We start from the raw sequence: 26,179 nt of genomic DNA, 5'->3' as shown, positions 1-26,179 counted from the left end.
TTTGTGCATGTTATTAGCGGCTGCGATTCGCGAGTCGCAACAGCTGTTCAAACGTCTCCTCACGAGCGGAGTTTAAGCCTTTGTTCTTTTTCCGCGATCTATATGCGGCTGTGCCTGTGAAAGAAGGAAAATAAAGAGCGGATAAAACCCTACTCCTCCTCTCCTAGTGTCATTATAAGCATAAGTGGTGTTCTGGCCGACATATCTGAAGTGAAACCAGTGATACAAGCAGATCAGCGCGGTACCGGTAGCCTACTACAGCCACCAGTTTCTTCAGCCACAATATAACTCACTTTGTGCACCGAGACAGTATTAAGCAAGTAAGTCTGCTTGTGTAGCCTAAATTAAGTTTCTTCAAAAACAAAACAAAAAAAACGGGGATAGGAATGAGGGGGTGGGGCTGCATTGGAGGAAGGCGGGATATTATGATTGTGCTGAAATGCTCAAACTCACATCCATCCGAACTGCTTTAACTATCCATAATCATTCTTAGCACTATTCTGAAGGTTATTAGAAAAGGATTTGTTCATATGTTGTTAATTGTCCGACTTATGATACATTTTGCTGAAAATACATTTTGAAGGCCTGCCTGTACAAAGTATTTTTTGATTTATAAAATTAAAACATTTCTGAAAAATGAAATACCAAAAACAGTCTTAATGTTAATAATCAACTGTTAATATTTCATGATGATTTCTATAAGTTCAAAGGTTTACCCTATTCACTTGCTGTGTCTTGTGAAAAAAAAAATCTAAATTTAGATTGGGCCAAGGCAGATATTTTCCAGAGATCTATTCAAACACTGAGGTGCGTGTGCTTGTGCTCGTGTGTGTGTGTGTGTGTGTGTCGTTTGAATGCATGCTTCGTGTCACGCTATTTCTCATCTCTGGTCGAGATGGATTGCAAACATTTGCAGCTCTAAAACAAGACACTCTTGCCCTCTGAGTATGTGTTCTTCTTCCACACTGCAGGGTGTGCATGTTTCCAGGCCTCACGTACCGTGCAGAACTGTATTCCTCTGACTGAGTTGCCAAGCTTGTCCAGTGGAGGCGACCAGCACATGATGCCCATGACGTTGGGTACAACCAGCAGGATGCCCCCTGCTACTCCAGACTTGGCAGGCAGACCCACCTGCAACAGGGACACAGCAGACCAGTCACGTAACAGAAGATTAGCCTGTGTGTATCTACAGTAGCACTGCTGAAAATAGAAGGTCAGCGAAGACAAGGCTTGAAAAATTCAACACTAAGAGAATTCTATCCACACCCATTTTGCCTGCGACATATTACTGAAGAATCTTTGCTCGATGTTGGCCTAGGAATAATAAGAGCATTGCTTTGTTTTTCACTTAAAATGAAGGCAAAATATGTGCTTCACATGAGAGGTGAAACATTACATAAGTTTTCATCCCAGGTTCACGTGTAACTAAGGGATCTGCTAAGAAACGTCTGTAGCGATGTCCAATTGTACAGCACTCAACAATGTAAACATAGACTGAATGAAGCCGCTTCCATTACTGCATTGATTTCTGACATCATAGAAGCCAGTCCCCAGTGTACATGTGATTCCTCAGTGTGGAATGTGGCCTGCAACCAGAGAGCTGCTGGGACTGTGTGCTTTGTGTTAAGAGCTGAATGTAAGCGGATGCCTGAAGTGACAGGCATCTCTTTGATGACTCATTCACTTCCTGCTGAAACACAAGCCGTCCCTGCTACATTTGATGGGGTTCCTTTTGCACTCTGGTGATCTGTGTGTTTTACTCACGTGGAAAGCGAACTGTCCAGAGAAGTCGTACATGCCGCAGGAGTGCATCAGACTCAGGGTGTTCCTCACCGCCTCGGGGCTCAGCACACGCTCACCGGTGATTGGACAGATGCCGCCGTTAGCCAGGGTGGCCGCCATGACGCTGGCACTCTCGCAGGTCACCTCAATGGAACACAGCTGGAGGAGGGTTCACATGAGAGGACAATTTGTTATTTTTTAAGAAATTTCCTGTTGTTTTTTTTCCCTTAAACCTACTACGATTTTTTTTTGTTATATGTTTATGAAACAGTCTCTTAATTTTCTCTAATGATCATAAACGACCTGTAGCAGCAAACGAGACCATCAGCGAAAACAACATCCTTATTAATGTCTTTGCACAGGTCCAATTTTCATGTTAATGTTAGGGTGAATTAGATGCATGGCTCAAATGGGTAGAGAAAGCACTCGGGGTGGAATCATCAGCAGAGAGCAGAAAAGCAAGATTCTGTCATGAAGTGGAAACTAAATGGAATACCCTGCTGCACTCACTTGAAAGTAGAAGTCCAGTACGGACGTCATGTCTGTCCCCTCTGGGAAACACTGCAGAGAAACACAAGGAGTTGATAGCAGGGCAGAGCACAATGAGTATCATCCATCAACTGCAGCACATTCCCATTAGCACAGTCTACTTAAGGAAGAGACATTGTTTACCATTACGGAGCCTCTGCTTTGGTGAAAGATAAGAAGGACTAAAAAAAGGTTAATTATCTCATTCAAAGTACTAAGCAAATATAAACTCATATAAGGACATACCAGCAGGAATACAACAATGCTGATTTGATTGGAACCTTTTTTTTGTTCTCGGTACAGTAACTCTTTTTTTCAGCGTTGCAGTGCACAGGAACATATTAAGACAGAACACAAAGTCAGCAATGTGCTATAAATCGACGTGGATCAAACCTTTTTTTCTTTCATGTAGTAACCGATGGCGAAGTTCCTATCGCCTGACTCACGCTCTGACTGGAATCTGTCACACAAAAGAGCAGAGCACTCCCATTACAGAGAGGAAGGAAATGTTTGTACTGTCTGTGTGTGTGTGTGGGTGTGTGCGTGTCCGTGTGCATGCGTGTGTGTGTGCGTGTGTGTTTGCACTCGTGTGTTGGAATTCCATCGCCCCACCCCTTGTGTCGTGTGTACAAAACAACCAGAGCTCTCATGCCATCATGTGATGATGATGCAACGTGAGCCCGGGCTCTACGTCTATTTCCTGAAAACAATGTTAGCATGTGGTGTCATCGTGAATCATGAAGAGGCCTCCACAGCACAGAGGCTGAGTCCATCTAAATCAATGAAACAGATGCTCCTGCTGTGTGATAGTATAGTTCCAAATGTAGTTTACTTGAACAATTGTCTAATTGCAGTTAGACTGAGGAGATATGAAACTGTATCCCACCACCCACAATGAGTGAGACTTCTGATTCCATCCACTCACATCACACTGTGTACCCCCTAGTAATACTCAGCCTCTGTACAGTCATTTACCGACGCAGAGACACTTATTTAAGGCCACTTTTTGTGCAAAATGCACTTTTTCAAGGATTTTTAACATTAATATGGGTCCCTGGTGTGTCTAGAGACTCCAAGTATGAGAAAAAACTACCCTATCTATTTTTCTCCACCTCCACCTTTCCGAAAACCTGTGTTCAAAGATTCTCAGATTTCTCTTCCCTTACTACGTAAATCAAACATGGCAGTAAAATTCATGACCAATCAGAGCAGAAACGGCTTCTTGGAAGGTGCGGCTTAAAGAGACAGGCTCTAAAACAGAGCGTTTCAGACATAGGCTGAAAAGCTGAGATTTGGCATTGGCACTGAGAAATGTAAAAGTATTTTCTAGACCATACACCATGAAAACAGTTTGTAGTATAAAAATAAACTATTTTGAATCTGTAAATGAGCATATGTGACCTTCAAAGGCGGGTTTTACTAAAGAGGTAAAGACTGGAAAACATTGTGTTTTCATGTCTATAAAAAGGCAGACATGTTATCTAGATGGCCCAGTAAAAAGTGGATGTTTGGCAACACTTGTTGTTGAAGGTGAACACATAAGGTGTCGCTAGTTGTCTGCTATGTGTGGTCCCCTGAGGGAAAAAAAGAGCTTCAGAAACCTTGAGACAGAACATGTGATTTAAAGGCACTTACGTTGCGTTGCTGAAACCCACATACTCGTTTCCAGACATATTTTTCAGAAAGTTCATCACCTGGAAGGAAAAGAAGTGGGAGTGACACAATTATCAACAGGGGTTTAATGGTGTGAGGGAAATCCTATGATTGGTTGACAAAAGCTGTGGCCCAATATTCCATAATACATACTCATTGTTAACAGTAGTTTCATGGTTTATGCTGTCAGTAAATAATACAACATGATAACCATCAATTGAAATAGCACTTGTGTGCTGGTGCCAATTTACAAGGTAGAAAACTAAATGTTTAGCCAAACATTTTATCCATATTTGTTTACACAACACTAAGATATCATCACTTATCAGTTGATACGGCAAACAGTTTCCTAATGGCACATCCAGCAGTTATCGAGCAACACTATCATTCATTTGGAGTAGTGTTTGTGTGGGCCTGATAAATACAAGGCCAATATTTGCTCTCTTGTAGCTCTGCTTTTGGTCTCTACCTTCTCCTGAGGGAAACCACCTGGCTCATTAGTCCGTGCCAAATTCTCCACTGCTATGCTTTCTGTGTAGTGTAAGCAGGTAGCATAAGATGATTTGAAATTGAAATTAGCCTTAAGCTATGAGGGCCTGTGAGAGTAAACCAGGGCCATCCAGACAGCTAAACAATGTGCTGAATGGAGTTGCATGTTAAGGTGGTCATTCTTTGTAGGTTGAGGTGCACTACTCTACTTAGAATTAATAAAGTAAAAAAATATATATATATTTGGTAACAGCTTATTAGCTTTATTTGACTCTAGTGATATCAGAGCAAAGGATAATAAACACACAGTCTCTACTAAAGTCCCGTTTACCAAGTACATTGAATGTAACTCTGAATGATTTATAACTTTGAATACTTACATAGTCAAATCTTTCTGCGTTGCTTGCACCTTGCTGAGGAGAGAACAAAGGAATAAGCAGTTAGCACAGTTCATTCAACAGGGGTTTGCTATAGAGGACAAGCATCATATAACATGATACTAGAATGATAACGCTACTACTACTGACACATTTAAAACTATAGAACAAGCAGATGCGAATAGATTTGATTACACATAGAATGTAAAAATCACATGAGCTTTACCAAGAGTTATGCAAGTAGGTACAAAATATGAATACGATTGACTTGCAAATGGGATACAAAGAGAGAAGTCTAATTAAGTTAAAGGGGGGGGGGGGGATTTAGCAGACGTGTGTTACCAGAGCTTAGCCAGTTAAAGAAAAAGATTTCTAACCATAACATGCCACTATGACATCTCACTGATAGCAAATACATTCAATATTAGTTGAGTAAATAAAAAGTAAAAAAAAATACTTTTTTATTTTATTCTGAAGCAGCCCTGACTGTGTGTATGTTTCTACATATACATATGTAATATAAGTGCACATAGATGTGGGTGTGTGTGTGTGCGCAGGCAAGTTTGTATTATGGGTTACCATAATGCAGCTGTGTATGTGTTGAAGGATTCGGTCATGTGTCAACATGTGTCATGTGTGCAAAGAGCCTGTCAGAGCCAAAACAGAGGGAGGAGGGGGGTAGGAAAAGTAGGGAGGAATGGTCCTTGAAAGGTCTTCCTCAGATAATTTGATTCACAGCTTGTAGCTCAGTGTTCATTTAAAAGGTCATACTGTGAGCCTTTTGATGCTGCCTACTCCCACAAAAGGAAATGCAGTCAAAGACTAAATGGACACACATGCACGTTTAAAGTGCTATGGCATTTATGTTTTGGAAGGTCTGAGAACAGTTTTTTTTTTACTTTACATTTAAAACAGGCTAATCCATCTTGTGTGAGAAGAAGTAGTAAGTAAGTGACACTGATGGAGGTTTAAAAAGTCACTAAATGGGGATTCTACCGAGCTGATTGGAGGAGAAAGAGAGGGGGGGGGGGTCAGGGGGTTGGGGAGAGTGCGAGGAGATAGATATGGAAAAGGAAGAAAAAATTACCAACGTCATTTGACCTGCAGCAGCAGTCATTATTTCCCACAGTTCCTAAGTCTGGAAAATATGCAACAACATACAAAAACAGCAACATGTAGCCTTCAAGCACCATGTAAGAACAGTTTGGGGCATACTGCCACGGCAAACATCCCCATAGTTTTTCCCACCGATGTTAAGGCAAACTGGGGAACCCCGACCAACGGCTTAACATTTTTGCTTCAGTATAGAGACACAAAACAACAACACATTGAGACACTGGTGAAAGTGGTGTTGGGATGTGGACACAGACGCACAAAATGGTCTCCGAAAATATGAGGAGATGACTGAATCATTCCAATGAGCTAGTTTAGCATTAGCAAGGAAGAAACAGCAAGCTTGGCTCTATCCAAAGTTAAAAAAACACATTGTATTAATTGTATTTCTTTAACCCACACAACATAGAAATGTTAAGACAATAACTAGTGGTTTTAGTGGGAACAACGTGTTGGGACTATTTCTGAGAAACGACAGCTTGTGCAGTGACCGACTGTGCTTCTTTGAGTTTTGTCATTATCCGTCCTTCCTTAGCTTGCTAAGCTAGCTAAACATGTCTTGAATCCAGCTCCATACTTAAATAAATATGAATATGTTTTTAAGGCCAGTAAGGGCCCAGCATTATGTAAGTAAGTACAACATCGACATATGACCTGTGTCGAATGTGTTAGCAAACAGTTTCAGGTTCAGATATTACATATCTAACAGACACAGCTACATTAGCATTTGTGTGCAGTCGCGGTTCTGGCCACTGGAACAATGTTAGTGTCTGTGATCCTCTTTGTGTATTTTAGCAAACCATTTAACACAATTTACTCTAAATTATCTATCTTTCTACTTCTGTTCAACAGTTGCGAGGACACACAATGCTAACTTGCCAAAATTCTGGAATCAGTATTTTGTGACTTTTTACAATTTGAGCAGTTTATGTGAAGACAGCTAAAGGAAAGAGTCAAATGACAGCACACATGTTGTGTCTAGTATGCTACTATGCTAAAAGAGAAAATAAATCACAGAAAGACGGTTTCTAAACGTCAGCAGTTACGGCACAGACTGGAACGCTGCTAAGACAAATGTGTTTTAAAATAGGCTTCTTGGGATCGAGGTCCTATGTTTCTGCAAACTAGTGAAGTTTTTTAAGTTAAAAAATGCCTTCAGAAAGTAATTATCCTCCTCCCAATAACAAAGTAGAAAACTGTTTGGGTGTCTTAATGGCCGCTATAGATTTAAATAGCCTTCTAACCCATAATGCATTTGTTTTTTACCTGTCAAGGCTGCTAGCGCATTGTGACCATTTTCATGAATAATTAATGATAAAGGCCTGCAAACTGTTTACATTGTCCATCACTAGATTATTCATTAATCTATCTACTCCAGCATAAATGTTGCTGAGCAACATGCAAAAAGGTCAAATGTAGAACTTTGCTTAAAAATTTACTTTTGTGGGGCAGTCTACAAAAACATACCATTGTAAACTGTCTGACTGTGACAACTGTGTTATCATCCTTGTTTTAAATGCAAAATAGAAAGTCACAATTTATACATGTCAAGGCTGTTCCACTTATTTAACTCTATCATTGATTCATCGCACAAGCATTGTCGTGACTACAGAGCCCTGAAGAGGTGAATGCACATTGGTTTGCTGTCAAACTAACACAGAAACCATCTGTCCAATAATGATGCAAAGCAAGTTGAATAGAGCTAGATTTGCAATGTGATAATGCACTTAACTTGAAAGAAAAAGGGTGAATGGGATTTTTAAGAACATGTAGACACTGAAAACACATAGGTTCCAGACCCCGGGACTTGTGACAGAGTTACTCTACAAATATAATGCACAAGAGGTCCAAAATATAGTCAAGATCAAACAGGCCACAGGCTTCAGTTGCTTTGTTAGACCTAGAGGAAGATTTTGGCACAATTGAATTCTATGCTCTTCGGAAAGGCTATTGTTGTCATCATCATCGTATTCATCTAGAGTATTAATAATAACTACAACAAAAGCTTGCCATGACGTAAGGTCCTCTCCAGAAAAAGCTACAGTCAAATACCAGTCCTTGAAGTTGGCAATTTTGTAGCAAAAAAAAACAGAAAATAGGAAGGGATACATAATTTAAAAAAGCAAACAAATAAAATAAGGGGTAATTTGAAGATATTATAATGCATACATCTGCATTACAGTATTGCATCTATACGAGGCACCGGAGCTGGTACACAGTATACGGTGCTGACAGCTCTTGTGTGAGTACTGTATCTGTGTGCTAAATATAGTAGCACTAACTATGTAAAGAGGGGTTTTATTTTTGATACTCTAACCCTACCAGGCAGAGAATGATCATTAACAGCTGTAAAGAGCTTAAACGTCTAACACTGCCAGTGTGGAAACACCTATGGACAGACACAGACGTAATTTAAGCCAGGTTTAATCCTTGGTTATGAAAGGCTGTGTGACCGACAGCTCGTTTGATTTGATGGACACCGACTACCCGTCAATGTGTCTTTACGCCGAGTTACCAAAGAGGATCTATCTATCTATCTGACTTCCTGCGTGTGACGTCATGCTCTCTGCGCAGGTTATTTTCAGCGGGGGAAAATAACATTGTGTGAGCTAAGTGTCCTCAGGAAGGATTAGCGCAGGTCTTAATCACCGCCACATAAAGTCAGTGGACTAAGGTAGTGACCTAGAAAGCATTTCCGCTGAGTCAAGATTCATAGAAAAAAATGTACACACTGGGGGAGGTCTACTACAGTCTACTGATTAAAAGCTCCATGAAATACAAATGAATGATATTCTCCAGTGTTCAAACAAACATCATTGTTAAACAGTCAAATCTTATCTGCCCCTAATAGTTATGTTAACCTTCTTGATAAAGCAGCTCAGTGATACCCACCCACCACATAGGGGGAATTCTCTGGCTAAGGTTTCAGTGGAAATGACACACACACACACAGACTGGACATCAAAACACACATGAAGGAGAGGGGGTGGGGGGGGGAAAAGCATTACTGATTTTACCTTTATCAGTGAGGTACAAACGATAGCGCCAGCGTTCACCATGGGGTTGTGGGGCTTATCTGCAAGACAACAAAGAGCTTGATTAGAACGCTACAATGCAGAGGGTCAAAGTGTAAACAGTCCGAGAGCCCTGTGTCAAATGCATGTAGAGCACACAAAGTAAGACCCTGTTTCCACCTGGGATTAACATCTGATTTTTTTAAACTGGTTACAAGTGGACAGCTCTCAGTCCGTGTGTTCACACTTGTATTTTCAAATGTGACTTCTTTGTCTACTTGTGATCCGATTCCATTTACCCGCGCTGTATTTAAATCAATACGCACATACTTTCCGTTTACATTGCTGTTTTTAACCGGTGGGGTTCAAACAACTAAACATACAGGGCTGTACAGTTCCACAGTTTTAATCGCATTTGCTATTAAAATGCATTACATGCGAAGATAATTACCAGTCTAGGTTGACGAGATAGGCTACTGTCTCATTTAGACAAGGAGGAGCGATGCATACCACTGCTTAGAAGGCTCTAACACTTGCCAAATGCTGGTAAATACCATCTGTAGTATATAAAAGTAAAAACTCTTAGGCAAGTAAGTTATTACGCCACTTTGTCTGGTGAAAGATGTGCGTTTGCCGGGTGGCTTTTCTAACGTCTGATACACTCTTGTCACCACCACCAGTAGGCTACACGGCTTTATATGCAGTTAAGTTACTTTACGTGCAAACAGAATATTGCCTGTGCGCCTTCACATTAAAAGCCTGTTACTAGCCAAACGCGAGTTGACTTTTATTTTTAAACAGATAAGAACAGGAAGTCGCTGCCTTGCAGCTCTCCAGTCAACAGCAGAGATTTCTGTGTTTTCAGATTTACGCAGTGAAATGAAAACAGAGGACAGAAAGCTTGTAATTTTTTTAATACTGGCGGATGCAACTAACATTCACGAGGCTTCTATAAAGGCTGCATGAACACCAGTGATGCATTTTCAATGTATTTCCGCTCAGACAGGTGGCGGCAGTTGAGTAGGAGGTCCCTAATGTGAACAAAAGTCACATTGCTGTTTCCACTATCAAATGAATGCGGACACATCGGACACAAGCGACGTAAACCACCTCCGAATGTGGTTTTTGTGATCCGATCTCAATGCGTCTTGAGAGTGTTTATACCTGTAGTTAGAGCTGTATTCACGTGATCCGATCGCAAAAACCACATGTTAAAGACAAATGGAAACGGGGTCTAATAGTCAACAATACTGTACAGCTCTGGATGTGTGGCGACTTTTTGGCAGGTACATACTGTAGCTTGGCAACCTACAGTATGCAAGTATCTGTGTTGGAACCTGTCTCTGGCGTATCTATACTATGCTGTAGGAACTAAACCGTGCCCTGTGCCAACAACTATGAGTCAGTCTCTTTGTAAACTGTACAATACATCCAAGTGGGAACAATGCGTTTCAAAGACATTGAAAAGAAGCAGGCAGGGAAGAGTATCATGTTTCAAACGTGTGTTCAGGTGGATGGTTATCTGTGTTCATTCAGCACCATTGGGTTCCAATGAATCAACTATTATTTAAAAACAACGTTTAGGGTAATAAAAAAAGGGGAACAAATGTAATTGTCAATATTAGGGTGTGTGGTGAAGTGTTGACGTTAATAATTTGTCAGCTGGCGGTGTCACATAGCCCCTGGCATAGAGTTAAACCTAGAGATTGCGGTCGTTTTCCTATTTCAATTGGGTGCTCCATTAACCCATTGATGACGGCTGCTGCGCGATGCCACATTGGCTCTCCTGCCTGATGCTGCATCGTGCAGCATTATTACTTTATCTAATTTTCATGGCATTCCCAGCATTGAATGCACTGTCATTGGTTCAAATACACATGAGGTGGGTTTTGTTGATTTTTTTAAGACCACGTGACCACCCAAAAGTTGTGTGGTTTGCCGAAAATCATGTCAATCAAAAAAATTAAAAATTAAAAAAATAATAAAAAAAATACGCCAGCTATGTCGGCGACAGAACAGTTAGTGGCGTTTGGTGCGCAGAATCAAGGTCTACTATAGACTACTGACGAAAATCACACAACACATTGCATCTATTTATTAACAATATTTAATCATTTTTTAATTCATCTAATTTTGACGATTTTTAGAAATATTTGTTGGTTTGTAAGCGCTAAGGGAGCATGTTTAAATAAAACATGTGAACCTTAACTTTTAAATGTATTTTATTTCATGTTTCTATGTGCTACACAGGCTTAGATATTAAGGTTTTGGTAGACTTGACAATTCGTACTATTTTTTCAGAAAACCCTCAGGCATTAAGGACATGCATCCTAGATTGCCATAGTCATCAATGGGTTAACTGAGCCTTGGTCCACTTTGGCGCTAGTAACGCTGGGCAAATTAAACCGCCAGATGAGAGGAACCACTTCCGTAACCCAATCTCTAAAAAAAACAGGTCAAGTACTTATGTCACCTGCATATCCTCACTGCCGTGTGATCCCCTTACACAACAAACCACGGGGCTGTCCTGGCAGAAGGGAGGCAAACCGCCCACTCTTGATACGATGGCAAGATGGCTGCCTCTCTAAATACCAGCCTGGGGATTAATTCATTTCCTCTGATAAAGCCAACCAAAGGTTTGACTACGATAACTATTATGAGACTTGTTTTCATAATGAATTGTCCCTCAGACAAAATGATCAAGGTACTTGTGCTCCACACTTAGTATGCTAGTGAGCCACTCAATTGAGTTCAATCTAAGTAAGCACTACACCTTTATTTTCAGAATGGTGTCAAAAAGATTAAAAAATCCCACAAAATCCATAAATGCTAGCATCTGACTCAGTCACAATATGCACCCTTCCCTGCAGGGCGTTATAGCAAGACAGTCGATGAGCATTGCTGTGTAGCAATGCCCCAACATGTTTGGGCCCATGTGGAGCCTGTGTCAGTCTACTGTAGAGATGTGTGGAACATTTTTAAAAATCTAGTGGGGCTGAAGATAAAAAACATTATTTTTTTACTGTGTTTGCTATGATATAGAATAGATTGAGATTGGAGCATTATCGTAGTGGCTCATAGTATGTAAACTTACTATTGTAGCGGACCCTACATGAGCAATTCACCAACAAAAGGAAACACTAACTTCATAAACACAGTCCAAGCCCTCTGTTGACATCCAACACACCTTGCACCAGGCCTCCTCCACTGCAACATTTTTGGAGGAGGAAAAGTAGTGTGTATGGGCTGACCTGTTTCTCTGTCTAGTACAGTGTTCTGTCTGGGAGTGTCTGGGAAGCTTAATTAAAGGAGGGAGAGAAATAAAGAAAAGCCTATTGGCTCACCATCTTCATCCAGGAAGAGCTTATTGAAGCGCAGGCCACTGGGCTCCTTCCCAATGAAACTGTGCACATACTCTGTGCCGTGGTCGTGGACAGCCACCGCGTACTTGAGGGGCTTGACGCAGGACTGCAGACAGAAGGGGACCTTGGAGTCACCTGCTGTGTGTCTACAAAGGGACAAGAGATAACAAGTTATCTAAGAGGGCCAAAAGCAGCTGCGCGCATAGTGATTAGAAGCAAACACTTTTCAGAAAGAGAAACTAGGACAGACGACACAATGAGAGAGAGCGTATTAGTATCATCACCGTTTCATAGAATACGGTGACTGTTCTGGGGAAATACCATGACCTTCAGTCAGTGACAGAGCGTTGCAGCACGATAACAGAAGCAGCACACAGGCTATCAGTCCACTACTATGTTATCTTTATGACTTCCTCTCTTACACAAACATAACACACATATATACACATATCTAAGGCATTTTACAACTGCCAATTAGAGAACACGCTGATCCAAACACCTGCTGACATATTTTTAAGACACTGACAACAACTGTGTTTCCTTGTTACAGTATGACCTTACTCTCTTCTAATGCCCTTCAATAAATCTAACCAGAAGTTGAATCAACCCTTCTGCAAGACGAGATGCTTCAGGTTAAGAAACTGTTCTTTCAAGCACTGGTCAATATGGGGATTTTTGGCTATTTTGCTTCCATAACATGTCTTCTGTCATACTGATTTACATAAATAAAAGGTCCAAAATGTACATTTTCTAATAATAAAATAATAATACATTTAATTTATTGGCGCCTTTCAGGACACCCAAGGTCACCTTACAAAGCATAAAAGTCATCATCATAAAAATCATCATAAAATCATTAAAAACAAGACATTGTGGGGAAAAAAAAACAAAACAAAACCAACAAACAAACAAGACAGTGACCAGTTATACTTTGTGTGCGTGTTTGAAGAGGTGAGTTTTGAGTTGTGACTTGAAGGTTGTAATGGTTTCTCAGCATTAGTTGTTTTTTTTCAAAAGTTCTGAACCAAAAATCTCAACTTCTAAAGCAATTACATCTACTTAACTTTCCATAATCATTCTTCGCACTATTATGAAGCTCATGATGTCGTTACAGTAATTGTCTGATTTATGTTACATTTGCTTCTTAAAACATGAAGAAAATGCATTATTGAGACTTTTTTTTTATTATCAAATGAAAAAAGGCTTTATCCAAAAGCTGGTATGTAAAAACCTTGGACACTGATATGTTGTCAAAAGATTTACATTTTTTTTTGCGAAATTGGCATATTTATTCAAAATTGTTGTACATAAAAATAGTGTATTCATTTAAGGAGTCAACAGGTTAAGTTTTATGATGAAATCTTTAAGTTATTTTTTTTTACCCTATTCACCTGTTGGGTCTTGTCTTAAAAATATATTCAACATAATAAGCTTCACAAAGAGGGCGTCGAATACACCAGATCTAATTTAACAGGTTATCAACAGTTAGGACTCAAGTGTAATGTTTTACTAATACTAATAAACCTGTCAAACGGTTTCTGACCTTGGAGCTACACTACAAAGAAAGGCGGCTTGTTGGCATTCCTCACTGAATCCACTCTACTCTGTAATTGTTTAACAGATAAGACGATTAAAGATAGGACAACAAAACAAATGTTAATATATTCCAAACATCCAGGTGTCCTTGTAATACTTCACCTCTGTCCGTCCACCGTGCACAGGGAGACGGCCCACATGTCGGGGCTGAATTTGGCCAGCTGAGGAATGTAGTCTGCGACCTGAAAAGGACAAGGGGAAGGAGAGCTGAAATAGGGCTGTGGCCATTGCAGCGGCGGTGGCGGCTCACCTTACAAACGCTGACGTCTGCCCAGGCTCAGGTTACAACACCGCTGACAATACACAACAAGACCAAACGGACCACAGAGGAAAAATCCACCCTCAAGACACTGGTATCTATAAGACAAAGTGCTGTTTGTTTTGTGCCTTCACTTTCTCCCTCCACTTTCTCCCTCCACTACTAGCCAATTACAGGATGGCATTTGACAGCATTTTCCAGGATGCCTTCGCAATACCAATAGAGTTGTGTTTCTTTCCGTCAGTACATCCACACAGATGCCAACTCAATATGAAAACACTTCTTCTTTGTCTTCCCTTTCACACTAGGCCTTTGTTTTGGACCCCTTGGAACAGAGGGTTTTCTCGGAAAATAAGAGGCCCTGGTTAATAGTGGATAAACTTGAAATGAAAAATTCTAGTGGAAATGCGGGGAAACAAAGCTTTTAAAAGCATGATGATGTTTGGGGATATGTGAGGTAACGTTTATCTATGGAGCACATTTCGTTCACGGAGGCAATTCAAAGTGCTTTTCATCAAATATTTAAAGGAGAAAGGAAAATCAATAGAGGTTAAGACTCGCCTGTGACCCTCTCTGGTGTCATCGCATTTCAAATCCCAATGAACTTGTATTTATGTTATAAAGTTTAGTTTGGACGATGATTGAACCGTCTCCCTGTTGTTTAGTCAATTCAGCGCCAATGAAGATGTTAAGGATAAGGACCTGGACACTCTTGCTATCAGCGCCTGCCATGTTTTCAAAATCAGCCGGCTTAGTGTGGAATGGATATGGGCTCGGTTCACTTATTTGTCCGATAATAACATTTACGATGTTTGCATTCCATTGAGGGAGCCCAACAGCAGAAGACTGGGAGTGGCTTACCTACATGGAACGCAGCCATCAGCAATGTCATTTAATTGCAGCTACAAAGCAAACACAACATGATGACGCAACTCTCAATAACCTACTTTCAAAGATAATCCTGCACTTACATCTGAAAGCAGCAGCAGCAGCCAGTTTTAAGCTAGTTATTTTAGCTGCTAGGACACACATTCTGGCCTGGGGGTGGATTTTTTCCATTTTTTTGTTAAGATGACAGCGGTCTGGATGTGGAATGCACACTGAAACAATACGGTTTAGAACAGACTGATGGGTTAATGAATCTCTAAAGAATAATGATGATGTGGGGGGGAAAAAGAGAAAAAGAAAAAGAGTCATGGGTCTAAGGACACACCTGCCCTTCATTGAGAACTTTGGCACTCTCATACAGCTCATCAATATGGGAGGTGAAGGCCTGGAAGTCTGGGATGACGAACTTCTTGCGGAAGGCCTGAGTGAGCAGGACAATGTTGCTCTGGACACACCTGATGGGTAAAACCACAGATCCAAATGCTGAAAATATTGTGAATGCATGCAGTTGAAAAAAAAAAAAAGTTTGTCAACCACGTCACCCCACTCCAGTCTGACAAACTTCAATGAATGTTCAGAAAAAAGTGGCTGATGAAGAAGAGGCTTCATCATAACATATTGATCAGCTGATTTGTTTTAAATCCAACATGAATCCCTAGGATGATGAATGGTCATTTTCTCACCCACACAGACTGTAGGAAACAATGGACATAGTGTCAGATGGGATATAATCAGGATGTGGCTCACATTTAGGTTACCGCAGGCAGAACAAATATATCATGTTGACAAAAGTTCAGGGAACACCAATAAGAAACAACCACCAGTCACCCTAACAACACTAAAAACAAACTTTGTCTTGATCCCTTAATGTGTTAATCATTGAACAATTATTTGTCAGACAGGCACCACAACACACACAGCAAGAAGTCAAAGTTATTGCAAATACCAAGAAGTTAATTTCCTGCATACAAAAAAAATCTACTTCCTTACTGAGAAAAGAAAGGATGCTGCCTGTTTCCCATGGAGCACAATTCTTTTTTTTCTTTTTCTTTGAGAAAACTACAAAAAAAAAACTACTTCTTATGGGCATTATGGAAATGTTTTGACATCCTGTTTTTTGCTTTTTGTTAACTACTGGTTTTTAGTGAAGCACGGGAATGAAAATACAATGTAAGTATGACAGAAAGCAGTCCCTGTTGTTTGTGCAGACACACATACAATATATAAAACAAGCAAGGGATCATTCTTATGCCACCAATACTGGCCTACATAACCTTACATCCCTGTCCACTATTGATATCATTCTTACTGCAGTAAGATATAGAAAGATCCTATTCACAGATAAAAACAGAACTGTTCAACTATTGTCCAAATGTAAATACTTCATTTTATAACTGAAGATAGGAAAATGTTCTTGGGTAACATGATACAAAGTGTGGTTGTATATGATGGAGATGAAAGGCCCAAACAAAGGACTAGACAGTTCCAGCCTTACTTCTTGAATAGGTGTCTGTCCAGCGTCACTCCATCTGACGTGGTCTTCAGCACTGCTTTGAGGGTGTCCATGCATTCCTTCAGTCTGGGGTCTCCGGTGCAAAGCCCGGTGCCTTTAAGAGCCTGAAATAAATATTTAGACACGACGTCAAAGAAACAATCGCCAAGAGACGAGATGAGTCAACGTTGTACTTTATTTAGTTTATTCACTTCATTCTTGCCACTTACTGTGAGAAACTTATGGACAGGAATGGTCTCCTGACCGTCTGCGACTGTGTAGAAGAGCAAGTCCTCCAAACTGGGGAGAACACCTGCAGCTTTTGTCCTACGGTGGAAAAGCAGTGGAACACACGTAAGAGACACAGCACTTCAAGTCATGTAAAAGTAATATGAAAACTCTCCTGAAACTGTCTTAGGTGTGGGGATTCACGCTGGTGTAAAACAAATAGGCAGTGAAGCCAGGAAGCATGGGAAAGAATATCATAGAAATTCAAATTCATAATGCTAACTGGATTGGCCTTTGGCGCGGGCCTTACCAGTGCAAAGAGAGAGCTTATCTGTAGCTATTGGGGCAGACTTAACACATTAGTGAGGGATTGGAGGGGCCCTAACTGGAAATAAACAATCCAAGTGTAGCCACAGAGGTGTGTGTGTGTGTGTGTGTGTGTGTGTGTGTGTGTGTGTGTGTGTGTGTGTGTGTGTGTGTGTGTGTGTGTGTGTGTGTGTGTGTGTGTGTGTGTGTGTGTGTGTGTGTGTGTGTGTGTGTGTGTGTGTGTGTGTGTGTGTGTGTGTGTGTTTGTTTGTAGAGCAGGGTGATCAAAGCCTTTGCTATGCATGAAGGACAATACTACCGAATGATTCCTGTTGGCAGTGCTCCCTGGTAGGCTTTGTGTAGCCAGACAGTCACAAGTAGAGAGGGCCTGATTCTAATAAGAGTTGTAGATTATTGAATATAGTAAAAGGCAGGTTCCAGGCTATTTTACCTCTTCCTGTATTTGAAAATACAGAGAGAGAAACTGCAGGCGGATTCACAGCTTTCCTTCTACGGGTTTCCAGTATATCTCCAGAGTGTTCTGACGTCTTTTGCACCGGGAACATGCTCAGCCGGGACAAAACACTTTGAATGCAGCTTCACACCTGAGGTGTGTTTCCACCTACAAGAAGTCTAAAAAGATGGAGGCATAGCAACCTACCCTTCCCCCAAAACACCTGTTCACTGGACACACACCATCAGCGAGGCTATAGACCAATAACAAGCACTTGGCTTCTACGTATTTGTTCATGTCATTATTACACGGTTCACTCGCTCAACTTCTGTGTTGAGTGGAACAATTCTAGTGTTGTTTTTGCAGCTGCAAAGCAATGATTAAGCCATCAGGGAATCATGCCATTGGTACTTCTTGTTGCTGGCACCTGCTCTTTAATAAATTGTGGATTACTGAAACATATCGACTCCCCTACAACGTTTCAGCTCGCACGTAGGTTTGGCGCTGGTATCTGGAGCAGCGTTAGACCAGGCCCAAATTCCAGGAATTCTCTCGTCTTTAGCCCGGCCCAGCCCTCTGTGGCTCTTGGATTAATAAAGCCAACATTGCGGCCTGTTCACACGCTGGATGTGACACAGCAGCAGAGTCAACTCAGCACAGTGCAGATTGTTTCCAAATGGTCTCATTTCTTCCCTTATTATGAACCTGTTTCACAAGATCATGGGTACCACCAAAGAAGTAAATAACGGCATTTTATGTGGACTTTGACATTTACGTCGGTTTCCACGAAAAGCCTAACTTTTTTTTCACAAGAGACCGAAGCATTGCATTGCACAGATTGGATGCTTCTGACTGTAGCCACGCTGGACACTGGCCAATGGCTATATCAGTAATTGAAGTCCCAAGATTAATTCTGCACCTCCGCCCTGCTGCCTTTATCTCTTCTCCTTTTTGGGCACGTCTTCTGTTTTCCACAGAGTAAACACTCCACTTACGGCTATGGTAACTGCGCCTGAACATTGTGCAAACAAACCAGGATTGACCAAAATATTGTCTGTCAGTCAGGCATGTCTAATTCAAAGATAGTGTTATTGACCTGACATCTGTCACTACCACAGCCCTTCAAGCACAGCAGACAACAGGTGCACCACGTATTCAGTCAGGACGCATCAGAAGAACGAGTGTACAGGCAAGTGACAGGTTTACCAGGTATGAATGAAAATAAGCAACATCTACCTGTGAAGCCACACCTAGAGAATGCTAAGTGGTGGGACTGACAACATGATTGAGTGGGTGAGAAAAGCTCATTAAGACACACTCCGTGGAAAGTGTGTTTGTGTTTCCGGAGCGTTCACTGTCTGCTGGGAAATGTGCAATAGGTCACATGGGAGCACTTTGTGCAGCCACTGCGCAAAACATGAGGGCAGATTAGGGAATATTCCGGCAATCACAGGGGCACTTCAGTGAGTTTACCCTATTGGTGTATCAGTGTACTAGTCATGACATGAGGAGTGCGACCCAGCCTGTGAAAGCAGTAGTATAGTGTTTTCAACCAGTTTGTAGGAGCCAACATGTTGATTGTAAGTACAGATGTGTTAAATAGGAACCGACCTATGCCGGGTCTGGTGTTTCGGCCAGGAAGGCAAAAGGTTTTGAACCGCCAAAGTGAGCGGGTGTGCACTTTACAGAGACATCTTGTGTGGATGCACTCTTTAAGTTGTGGTTTCTTTTATTATGATTAAATTTACCGTCTTAGTTTTATTGTTTGGAACATTGAGAATAAATGTTTTCAAACTGGACAAATGTCTCATGTAAGACACTTTTGAATACAATCCGCGGGGTTTAAAAGTTAACCTGGGCGAGAGACAACTGGCTTAAAGGCCTACTTCACCGGTTTGAATATGAAGGTGTATTGAATTCTGAGATCCTATGTAGTATAAATGTGCAAAAAAAATTAAATTGGTTCATCCTAGCCTGAGAAAAGGCAGAAAGAGTGTTTTTTTTAACCCTATATTAATCTTACTGTGACATCACAGTAAGATAAATATAGGGTTAAAAAAAAAATTACTTTGTAAATATTACTGTGATGTCACAGTAGGAGAAATCACAGTAATATTTACAAAGTAAGGTTTTTTTTTAACCCTATATTTATCTTACTGTGATGTCACAGTAAGATTAATATAGGGTTAAAAAAAACACTCTTTCTGCCTTTTCTCAGGCTAGGATGAACCAATTTCAATTTTTTTTGCACATTTATACTACATAGGATCTCAGAATTCAATACACCTTCATATTCAAACCGGTGAAGTAGGCCTTTAAAGCGTAGGCTAAACCTCTACACTGTATCTATTACATTTCTCCGTCCTGGGAGAGGGATCCCTCCTCCGTCACACATCCAAAGGTTTCTTCCATTTTGTACTTTTAAAAGGTTTTTTTTTGGAGGGGGTTTTTCCTTTTCCGAATCAAGGGTCTAAGGACAGAGGGTGTAGAATGCTGAACATATTGTAAAGCCCATGGCAATTTGTGATACTGGGGCTATAATACAACTGACTTGACTTTGACATACTGCAACTGAACAGTCATCTGTCATAAACTGACACACAAAGTGGCAGATGGCTGGATTACCATGTGTCACAGAACCATAACCAGATGTGGCTGGTCTGATTGTTTCTCAGATCTCACCAGTTGACGGGAAATGAATGAAACGAGCAAAAATACATGTGTGCATGTGCAAACACATCATGTGTGAATAGAGCCTTTAACATTGTACATTTCAAAATCCTAACTGGCTTTTGAATTTTCACTGGCAGATGGCTCAGTCCATTTGCCTCTGGATGACTGCTCATTGGTGTCAGTTTCCTGGAAATTAGGTAATAACTCAGAGGTTTTAAAAAAACAGTGTTAACAGAGTTAAAGGTCAACTATTATGCAAAATGCATTTTTTCATGGTTTTTCAATAATAATATATATCCCCGGTGTGACTACAGAATCCCAAAGTATGAGAAAAAACAACTCTTTCTTTTTTTTTGTCTCCAACTCCACCTTTCTGAAAACCTGTATTCAAAAACCCCAGTCAGATGTATCTCCCCTTATGATGTCACAGCGTCACACCCAAATTTCAATTTTGAACCTGAAAGTGAGCATTAATGTGACCTTTAAAAGTTCTGTGGGATTACTGTATACTGTTGCATTTAATCCTCCACGTTGTCTGCATCTCTTAATGCCTGGACATGCTGCAGGCACCTGCTGTAATACCCAATGATCTGACCTGATTGAAGTGTAAAGACATACCCTTAGCACAGTCACATCAGTGTCTTTACACCAGGCTCAGTTTCAGTGAGCAGCGTGTTAGCACCTCACCCAAGTGTCTTTCACTTTCGGTTTTCTGCCATGTGTGTAGCAGGCAGCACCTAATTCATTGGTCTGTTTTTAACTTCTTAAATCGTATCTACCACTCCCACTCAAGCTACGACTGATCCCACAAACTGCTCTGCTCTGATGGCTGGGAGCCAGGGAAGCTCTCGCCGTTACATGTCTGGGAGAGAACAGTGAACGGGTTGCATGCCACGCAACACATTTCCTCCAGAGGTTTTCTTATTATGAGTCATCATCACACATTCCTCTCACGTGTATCAACACACTCTTTGACCTACAAGCATGACTCACAGGACTGAGCCGAGCCACTGCAGAGAACAGTAGGTTCATTTTATCATAGACACACACATATGCCTGAATATGTGGGCTCCACTTTGGGCTCCTGTGAAGAGACTTGCTTTGTTTATCCCTAAGGCTAAAAAGAAATATTCTCAAAACAGAAAACACCAAAAAGTCATCGTTAAGATGCTTTTACTGAGGCCACCTTTGACAAAATCAGCCACACAGCAGGTTTGGACAGAAGCAGCATTCCTACTCGTAGCCATTTTCTAATGCGGGAGCTTAATACACATGTAACGTGAAGTTTCCCTTGACAACACATCGAAGAACTGTGAGAGGTTTCAACTCTCCAAATACTTATAAGGTCCTGGACTTCTTAGTTCATCCATCAAGAGTTACTAGTCGCTTTAAAAACAAAGTGCCACGTTTCATCAAGTTCCTTCAGCGGAAAAAGGGTTAATCCTCACTTCTAAGTCTGGATGTTTCCCAGTCAATTTGACTACACTCATGGGCTGGCTCATAAAGGCTAGGCTATTAGGGCTGCAACAACGAATCGATAAAATCGATTACTACAACGAATTTGGTCATCGATTCGTTGAGTCGCGCGATTAATAAATCACTTGTAGGCGCGGCACTGTTTACATCCAGCCGCCGACAGGTTCATGCACGCCCACAGCGAGCCTTCCGCACGTGAAGCGGTGCAGGAAAGCTATAGTGTGAGCGGCCACAGCTTGTATTTTGGTCATATCTAACACTGGACTGTAGGCCTATATACTAGTCGCTTTAAAAACAAAGTGCCACGTTTCATCAAGTTCCTTCAGCGGAAAAAGGGTTAATCCTCACTTCTAAGTCTGGATGATTCCCAGACAATTTGACTACACTCATGGGCTGGCTCATAAAGGCTAGGCTAATAAGGCTATACAGTATAGCTTCAAAATAGGAAACACATGGACTGTGTGTGGGCACTAGTGTACACACAGGCTGGCAGCAAGGACGGAATACTACTTGGAATGTGAATTGGCCAACATTTTAAGACTACAGAAAATGGAAAAATGATATCATCCACAATATCGCTTAGTGTACAATGAGAAAACTGATCAAATGTCCTTAACCTGTTCAGATCCCCCGGTCTATTCCAATGGACATAACTTTTCAAGGATGCTTAGAGAGAGGAAAAGCAGGGAATTGTAAAAGTGACATTGTATTGTATTGACCTTCTTTAGCCATAAACTGAATATAGAAAAATAATAATAGAATCATAGAAACCGAGAGACTGGACTGACCGCTTTTTTTCTTCTTCTCTTTAATCAATAATTGTGTTTTTTGTTCAAATATAGGCTTATACAAAACATCTGTATTGTGCTTGGAAGCGTCACTTCATTTATTGATATGAGTAATCCATTGGGCCAAATGAATACAAAAATAAAAAATAAATAAAAAGAAAGCTCTATAAAGCCTATTTAGCCTATAGGAATGTTAGCCTACTATTGGGTGCTTTCTAGTGTTAAGCTTCTTCATTCATTTGAAAAAAGTGACAGATTATAAAGGTGTTGTATAGGCCTGCCTAGGTCTCCCTGAACTCTGGTCATAGCTTCAATTCAATTTACATCAAGGTCTTTCTCGTATTTTGACCATTGGCTGCTCTGCTGTATCTTGCTAGCTACTGTGACAGTGGCTGACCCCTTTATATGTCCATGCTCCTGGCTTAATAACTTGAATGATTTTTGTTTAAATCCTCGGGAGACCAATTGAGGGGTGGCCCTCATTTGCAATGGCGTCGAGTATATATGGATATATGGATTGTATAAATATAAAAAACAATTATTATAAAGTTATTGAGCTGTGGAAAAGGGGTAGGATCAAATAAGTGTATACTTCTTCCTACTCCTTTTCAGGCATATCAATTCAATATGTTATTTGTTTATTTTTTGTTTCTTTTTCTTTTTCTTTGTGAAATCATTTGAACATATTTTTATTGTACTTTCATGCTTTTTATTTTTCTTTTTTTGAAATGTCTGAAATAAAATTGAATCAATCAATCAATGTGGGTGTTGTATCCTGCTCCTCTTCCTCCCTGACCCCTATGACAGCTATATAGGGCATCTACTGCTGCTTCACTAGCATTATGCTGCGCGTTATCTCCACAGAAACAGAGATAACCCCAACGTTAAACACTGTCAAGGACAACTCAAATCCTTTCCACTGTGGGTGAAGTTGCCGCCTGTTTATATAGTAGCTACATGGTAATATGCCATCGGAGGCTGTACCCCATGGCTGGGCTGTACCGGTGTGGACATGTCACACATGGTTTGATGGCTGCTGCTGTAGGCTAGGCCGTTACACTTAGATGACTAGAGCAGCCTGCTCTTTAACATTCAATACACGTGTAATTTGCTCTGTGACTAATTTTAAAATAAGGTCTTCTTCACTGAGCGATAACCTATGGGCATCGAGATGTATTTAGTGCAGTTGTAATACAGCGGTTGTGACGGTTTTATCCTACATCCGCTTGCGCCTGACTGCGTCACGACTCGCTATAAAAATCCAGAAAAAAATAACTTGTAACCTACTTGTCGTCGGCTGCTTCACTGCTATCGACACCGCCATCCTTCTTCAGCTGTTCGTCCGGCTCCACAGCCCCCTCGGTTTTCGTGCAGTACGAGCGGTACGGGGCGGCAAGGGGCGCGGCGCGGTGAGCCGGGCGGTGAGCGGTGGCGGCGGCATGGAGCAGCCTCTTCAGCGAAGGAGCACACGCATCAACGGAGGCGGTGACGAAGCAGCAGTGGCGGGTCAGTAACCAGGCTTTCTGTCTAGATACGGACGAAGGACGCTTGAGGGCGGCTGCAAACAACTCCTTCAGCAATGTCGAACGCCTAAAATGTAACATCTCAATCCTGTCGGGCAGTTGGAGAGAAAGTCGCGGTTCCAAATATATATATAGAGCTACGTTAGCAGCTATGCGGTTCGGTAGTACAGTCTCCGACCACTTTGGCTGTCTGAGAGGCGATGACTCACTGACACCGGCGCTCAAAAGTAAAGCAGAAACGCATACACGCCCCCTTCGCTCCCATTGGTGGAGAAGAGGCGCTGACATCAGCCTCTCAGGTTAGCTAATTGGAGTGTGCGCGTGTCTGTTATCTCCTGTTATGGGTTACGCCCAGGCCCCCAGGACTGTGCCTTCTCCGAGCAACCAGCATGGACATGTGGCCAACCCATTAGTATTGCATGGTGAGGGGTGGAGCTTATTTTCATACGGCCCGTAGGCAGATTTCCCTGTCCACACAGTACAAGCGGCGAACAAGATTGTGTCTCTGCAAAATTTTTCTGGATATCAATCATAGGCTCATACTTATCTTTAGACCATATACTATTAAAACTGAAGTTTTCTCATTTCAAAACGCCACCTCAAGCGTTTTATTAGCCCAACGGCTTTTAACGGCTTTCAGTTTGTTTTCGCCAGGCTAGATGCTACAGAACGAGAATGATTCTACTCCCGCCTCCAGTCCGCTACGCTTGCCGCCCTCTTTCTTGATAGGTCCATAATGCAGCTACGTCGATGCTACGTCATGCTTTGGGCCGTATGGAATTTCCGGATTATACTTCCTTGTTGCTTCTCTGCGCCTATGAGCAGCTTTCATAGGAATGAATGGGCGCCATGTTTCAATACGGTGTCCATTTCTTTATATGTCCATGGTTACGCCCTATTTTTTTACAGTCTATAGAACTCCCATAGACATTAGGCTCGTTCGACCTAACTTTCAGCTCGTCTGGAAAGTAGACGAGAGTAGCCGAGTGCAGTCGGGGGAGTGACGAAAATGCCTGACTGAAGCCGGACAGCTCCGAGTCGGAAGTAGCGTCCTTGTTGCGGATGCAGTTCGTTTTCTAGTTTTATTTTGAAGGCCTATTAGAAACATATTCGCAGGAGAGTCACACATGCTACAACCGATTAGAAGCAGAACACAACACAAAGACGAGTAAACACTTTAAAAGCGAGGGGCATTTTCAAAACAAGAAACGAGATATAATATCCCCATTCCCCACACATCTTTATCTTTCTTGTTACTTTACTAGAAAACCTACTTTTAAGTGATAAAGAATAATTTACAAGAATAATTTACAAATCCAAATAAAGGAGGTTTAGTATTTCTCCCTTCACATAACGAATATGATCGGCCTAAATAAAGAAGGTCTAAGAAAAGATCCCTTATTATTATTGTAGAGATGGATATGATGAACTGTATTATGATGTGTAACAAACAAACTACTTGTTGTAGTTTTGGTCTGGCTTTGCGACACTACATGTAAAATACAATTCCCAGACCATTTAGATCACTTGAAATAAGCCTATGATTTAATCTTAATGGTATAAAAATCACTTCACCAAGATCTTATGTGACTCAAGTTTGTGTTCACTTTTAAATATATCTATACAGGAGAGTTACACATCCAAATTATTTCTATGTCAAGGGTTCAGAGGTTTAATTTAATGTACTCTGATTAAGTACATTTCTGCTTAAATGCATATTGTGGCGGCCTATGATTAAACATAAATTAAAATCAAAAAGAATGGATCGTAATTTAATTTTGAGCGGTGATGTCAGACTTTTGCCTAACCAATTGGGGAAACGCATCAAAGGCACGAGGTTTAAACTCCCAATTAGCGCTCAGCTCCGCCTGTCAGCAAGACGTTTCCCATCAGACATTTCGCTCCCGCAGCCCGTGGGGAGCAACTGCAGCGACTTGCTCCAGTGTCTGTGTCCGTCTTGATACCGCGGGACTTCAAAGTCTCAAGCAGCCGAGCCGCAGCCAGCCACGGGTGCAAGTGGGACAAAAAGTCTAACCATAATGCAGTGCGCTCAGCAAGACGAGCGTCATAATTGCGCAGGTCTTAGCAAGACGGCGACAGGTCGAACGAGCCTATTATAAATGTCTATGGTTACTCCCACAGTCCATGGTTAGGGTAGAAAGAAAAGAGTAGGCTACA

The 26,179-nt window shown here is 41.3% G+C and overlaps 1 protein-coding gene across 2 annotated transcripts in view; it reads right to left on the bottom strand.

The window, feature by feature from the left end:
• Nucleotides 1-24,186, bottom strand: part of LOC307258568 (glutaminase kidney isoform, mitochondrial-like) — a 39,311-nt gene extending 15,125 nt beyond the window's left edge. For both annotated transcript variants that reach the window (XM_080038157.1, XM_080038158.1), the window contains exons 1-13: nt 23,766-24,186; nt 16,784-16,880; nt 16,557-16,678; nt 15,387-15,516; nt 14,017-14,096; nt 12,301-12,464; nt 8,960-9,018; nt 4,833-4,865; nt 3,946-4,004; nt 2,704-2,770; nt 2,293-2,343; nt 1,765-1,941; nt 1,000-1,131 (exon numbers count right to left, since the gene is read on the bottom strand). In XM_080038157.1, the coding sequence (XP_079894283.1) occupies nt 1,000-1,131; nt 1,765-1,941; nt 2,293-2,343; nt 2,704-2,770; nt 3,946-4,004; nt 4,833-4,865; nt 8,960-9,018; nt 12,301-12,464; nt 14,017-14,096; nt 15,387-15,516; nt 16,557-16,678; nt 16,784-16,880; nt 23,766-24,082 (1,488 nt within the window). In that variant the 5' untranslated portion in view covers nt 24,083-24,186. The remainder of the gene's footprint in view (nt 1-999; nt 1,132-1,764; nt 1,942-2,292; nt 2,344-2,703; nt 2,771-3,945; nt 4,005-4,832; nt 4,866-8,959; nt 9,019-12,300; nt 12,465-14,016; nt 14,097-15,386; nt 15,517-16,556; nt 16,679-16,783; nt 16,881-23,765) is intronic.
• Nucleotides 24,187-26,179: the final 1,993 nt, after the last annotated feature.

Source organism: Ammodytes marinus (assembly GCF_949987685.1).
Source record: "Ammodytes marinus genome assembly, chromosome: 12".
In the NCBI taxonomy this organism is placed as follows: Eukaryota; Metazoa; Chordata; class Actinopteri; order Uranoscopiformes; family Ammodytidae; genus Ammodytes; species Ammodytes marinus.
This window is presented reverse-complemented; position numbering and strand designations above follow the sequence as displayed.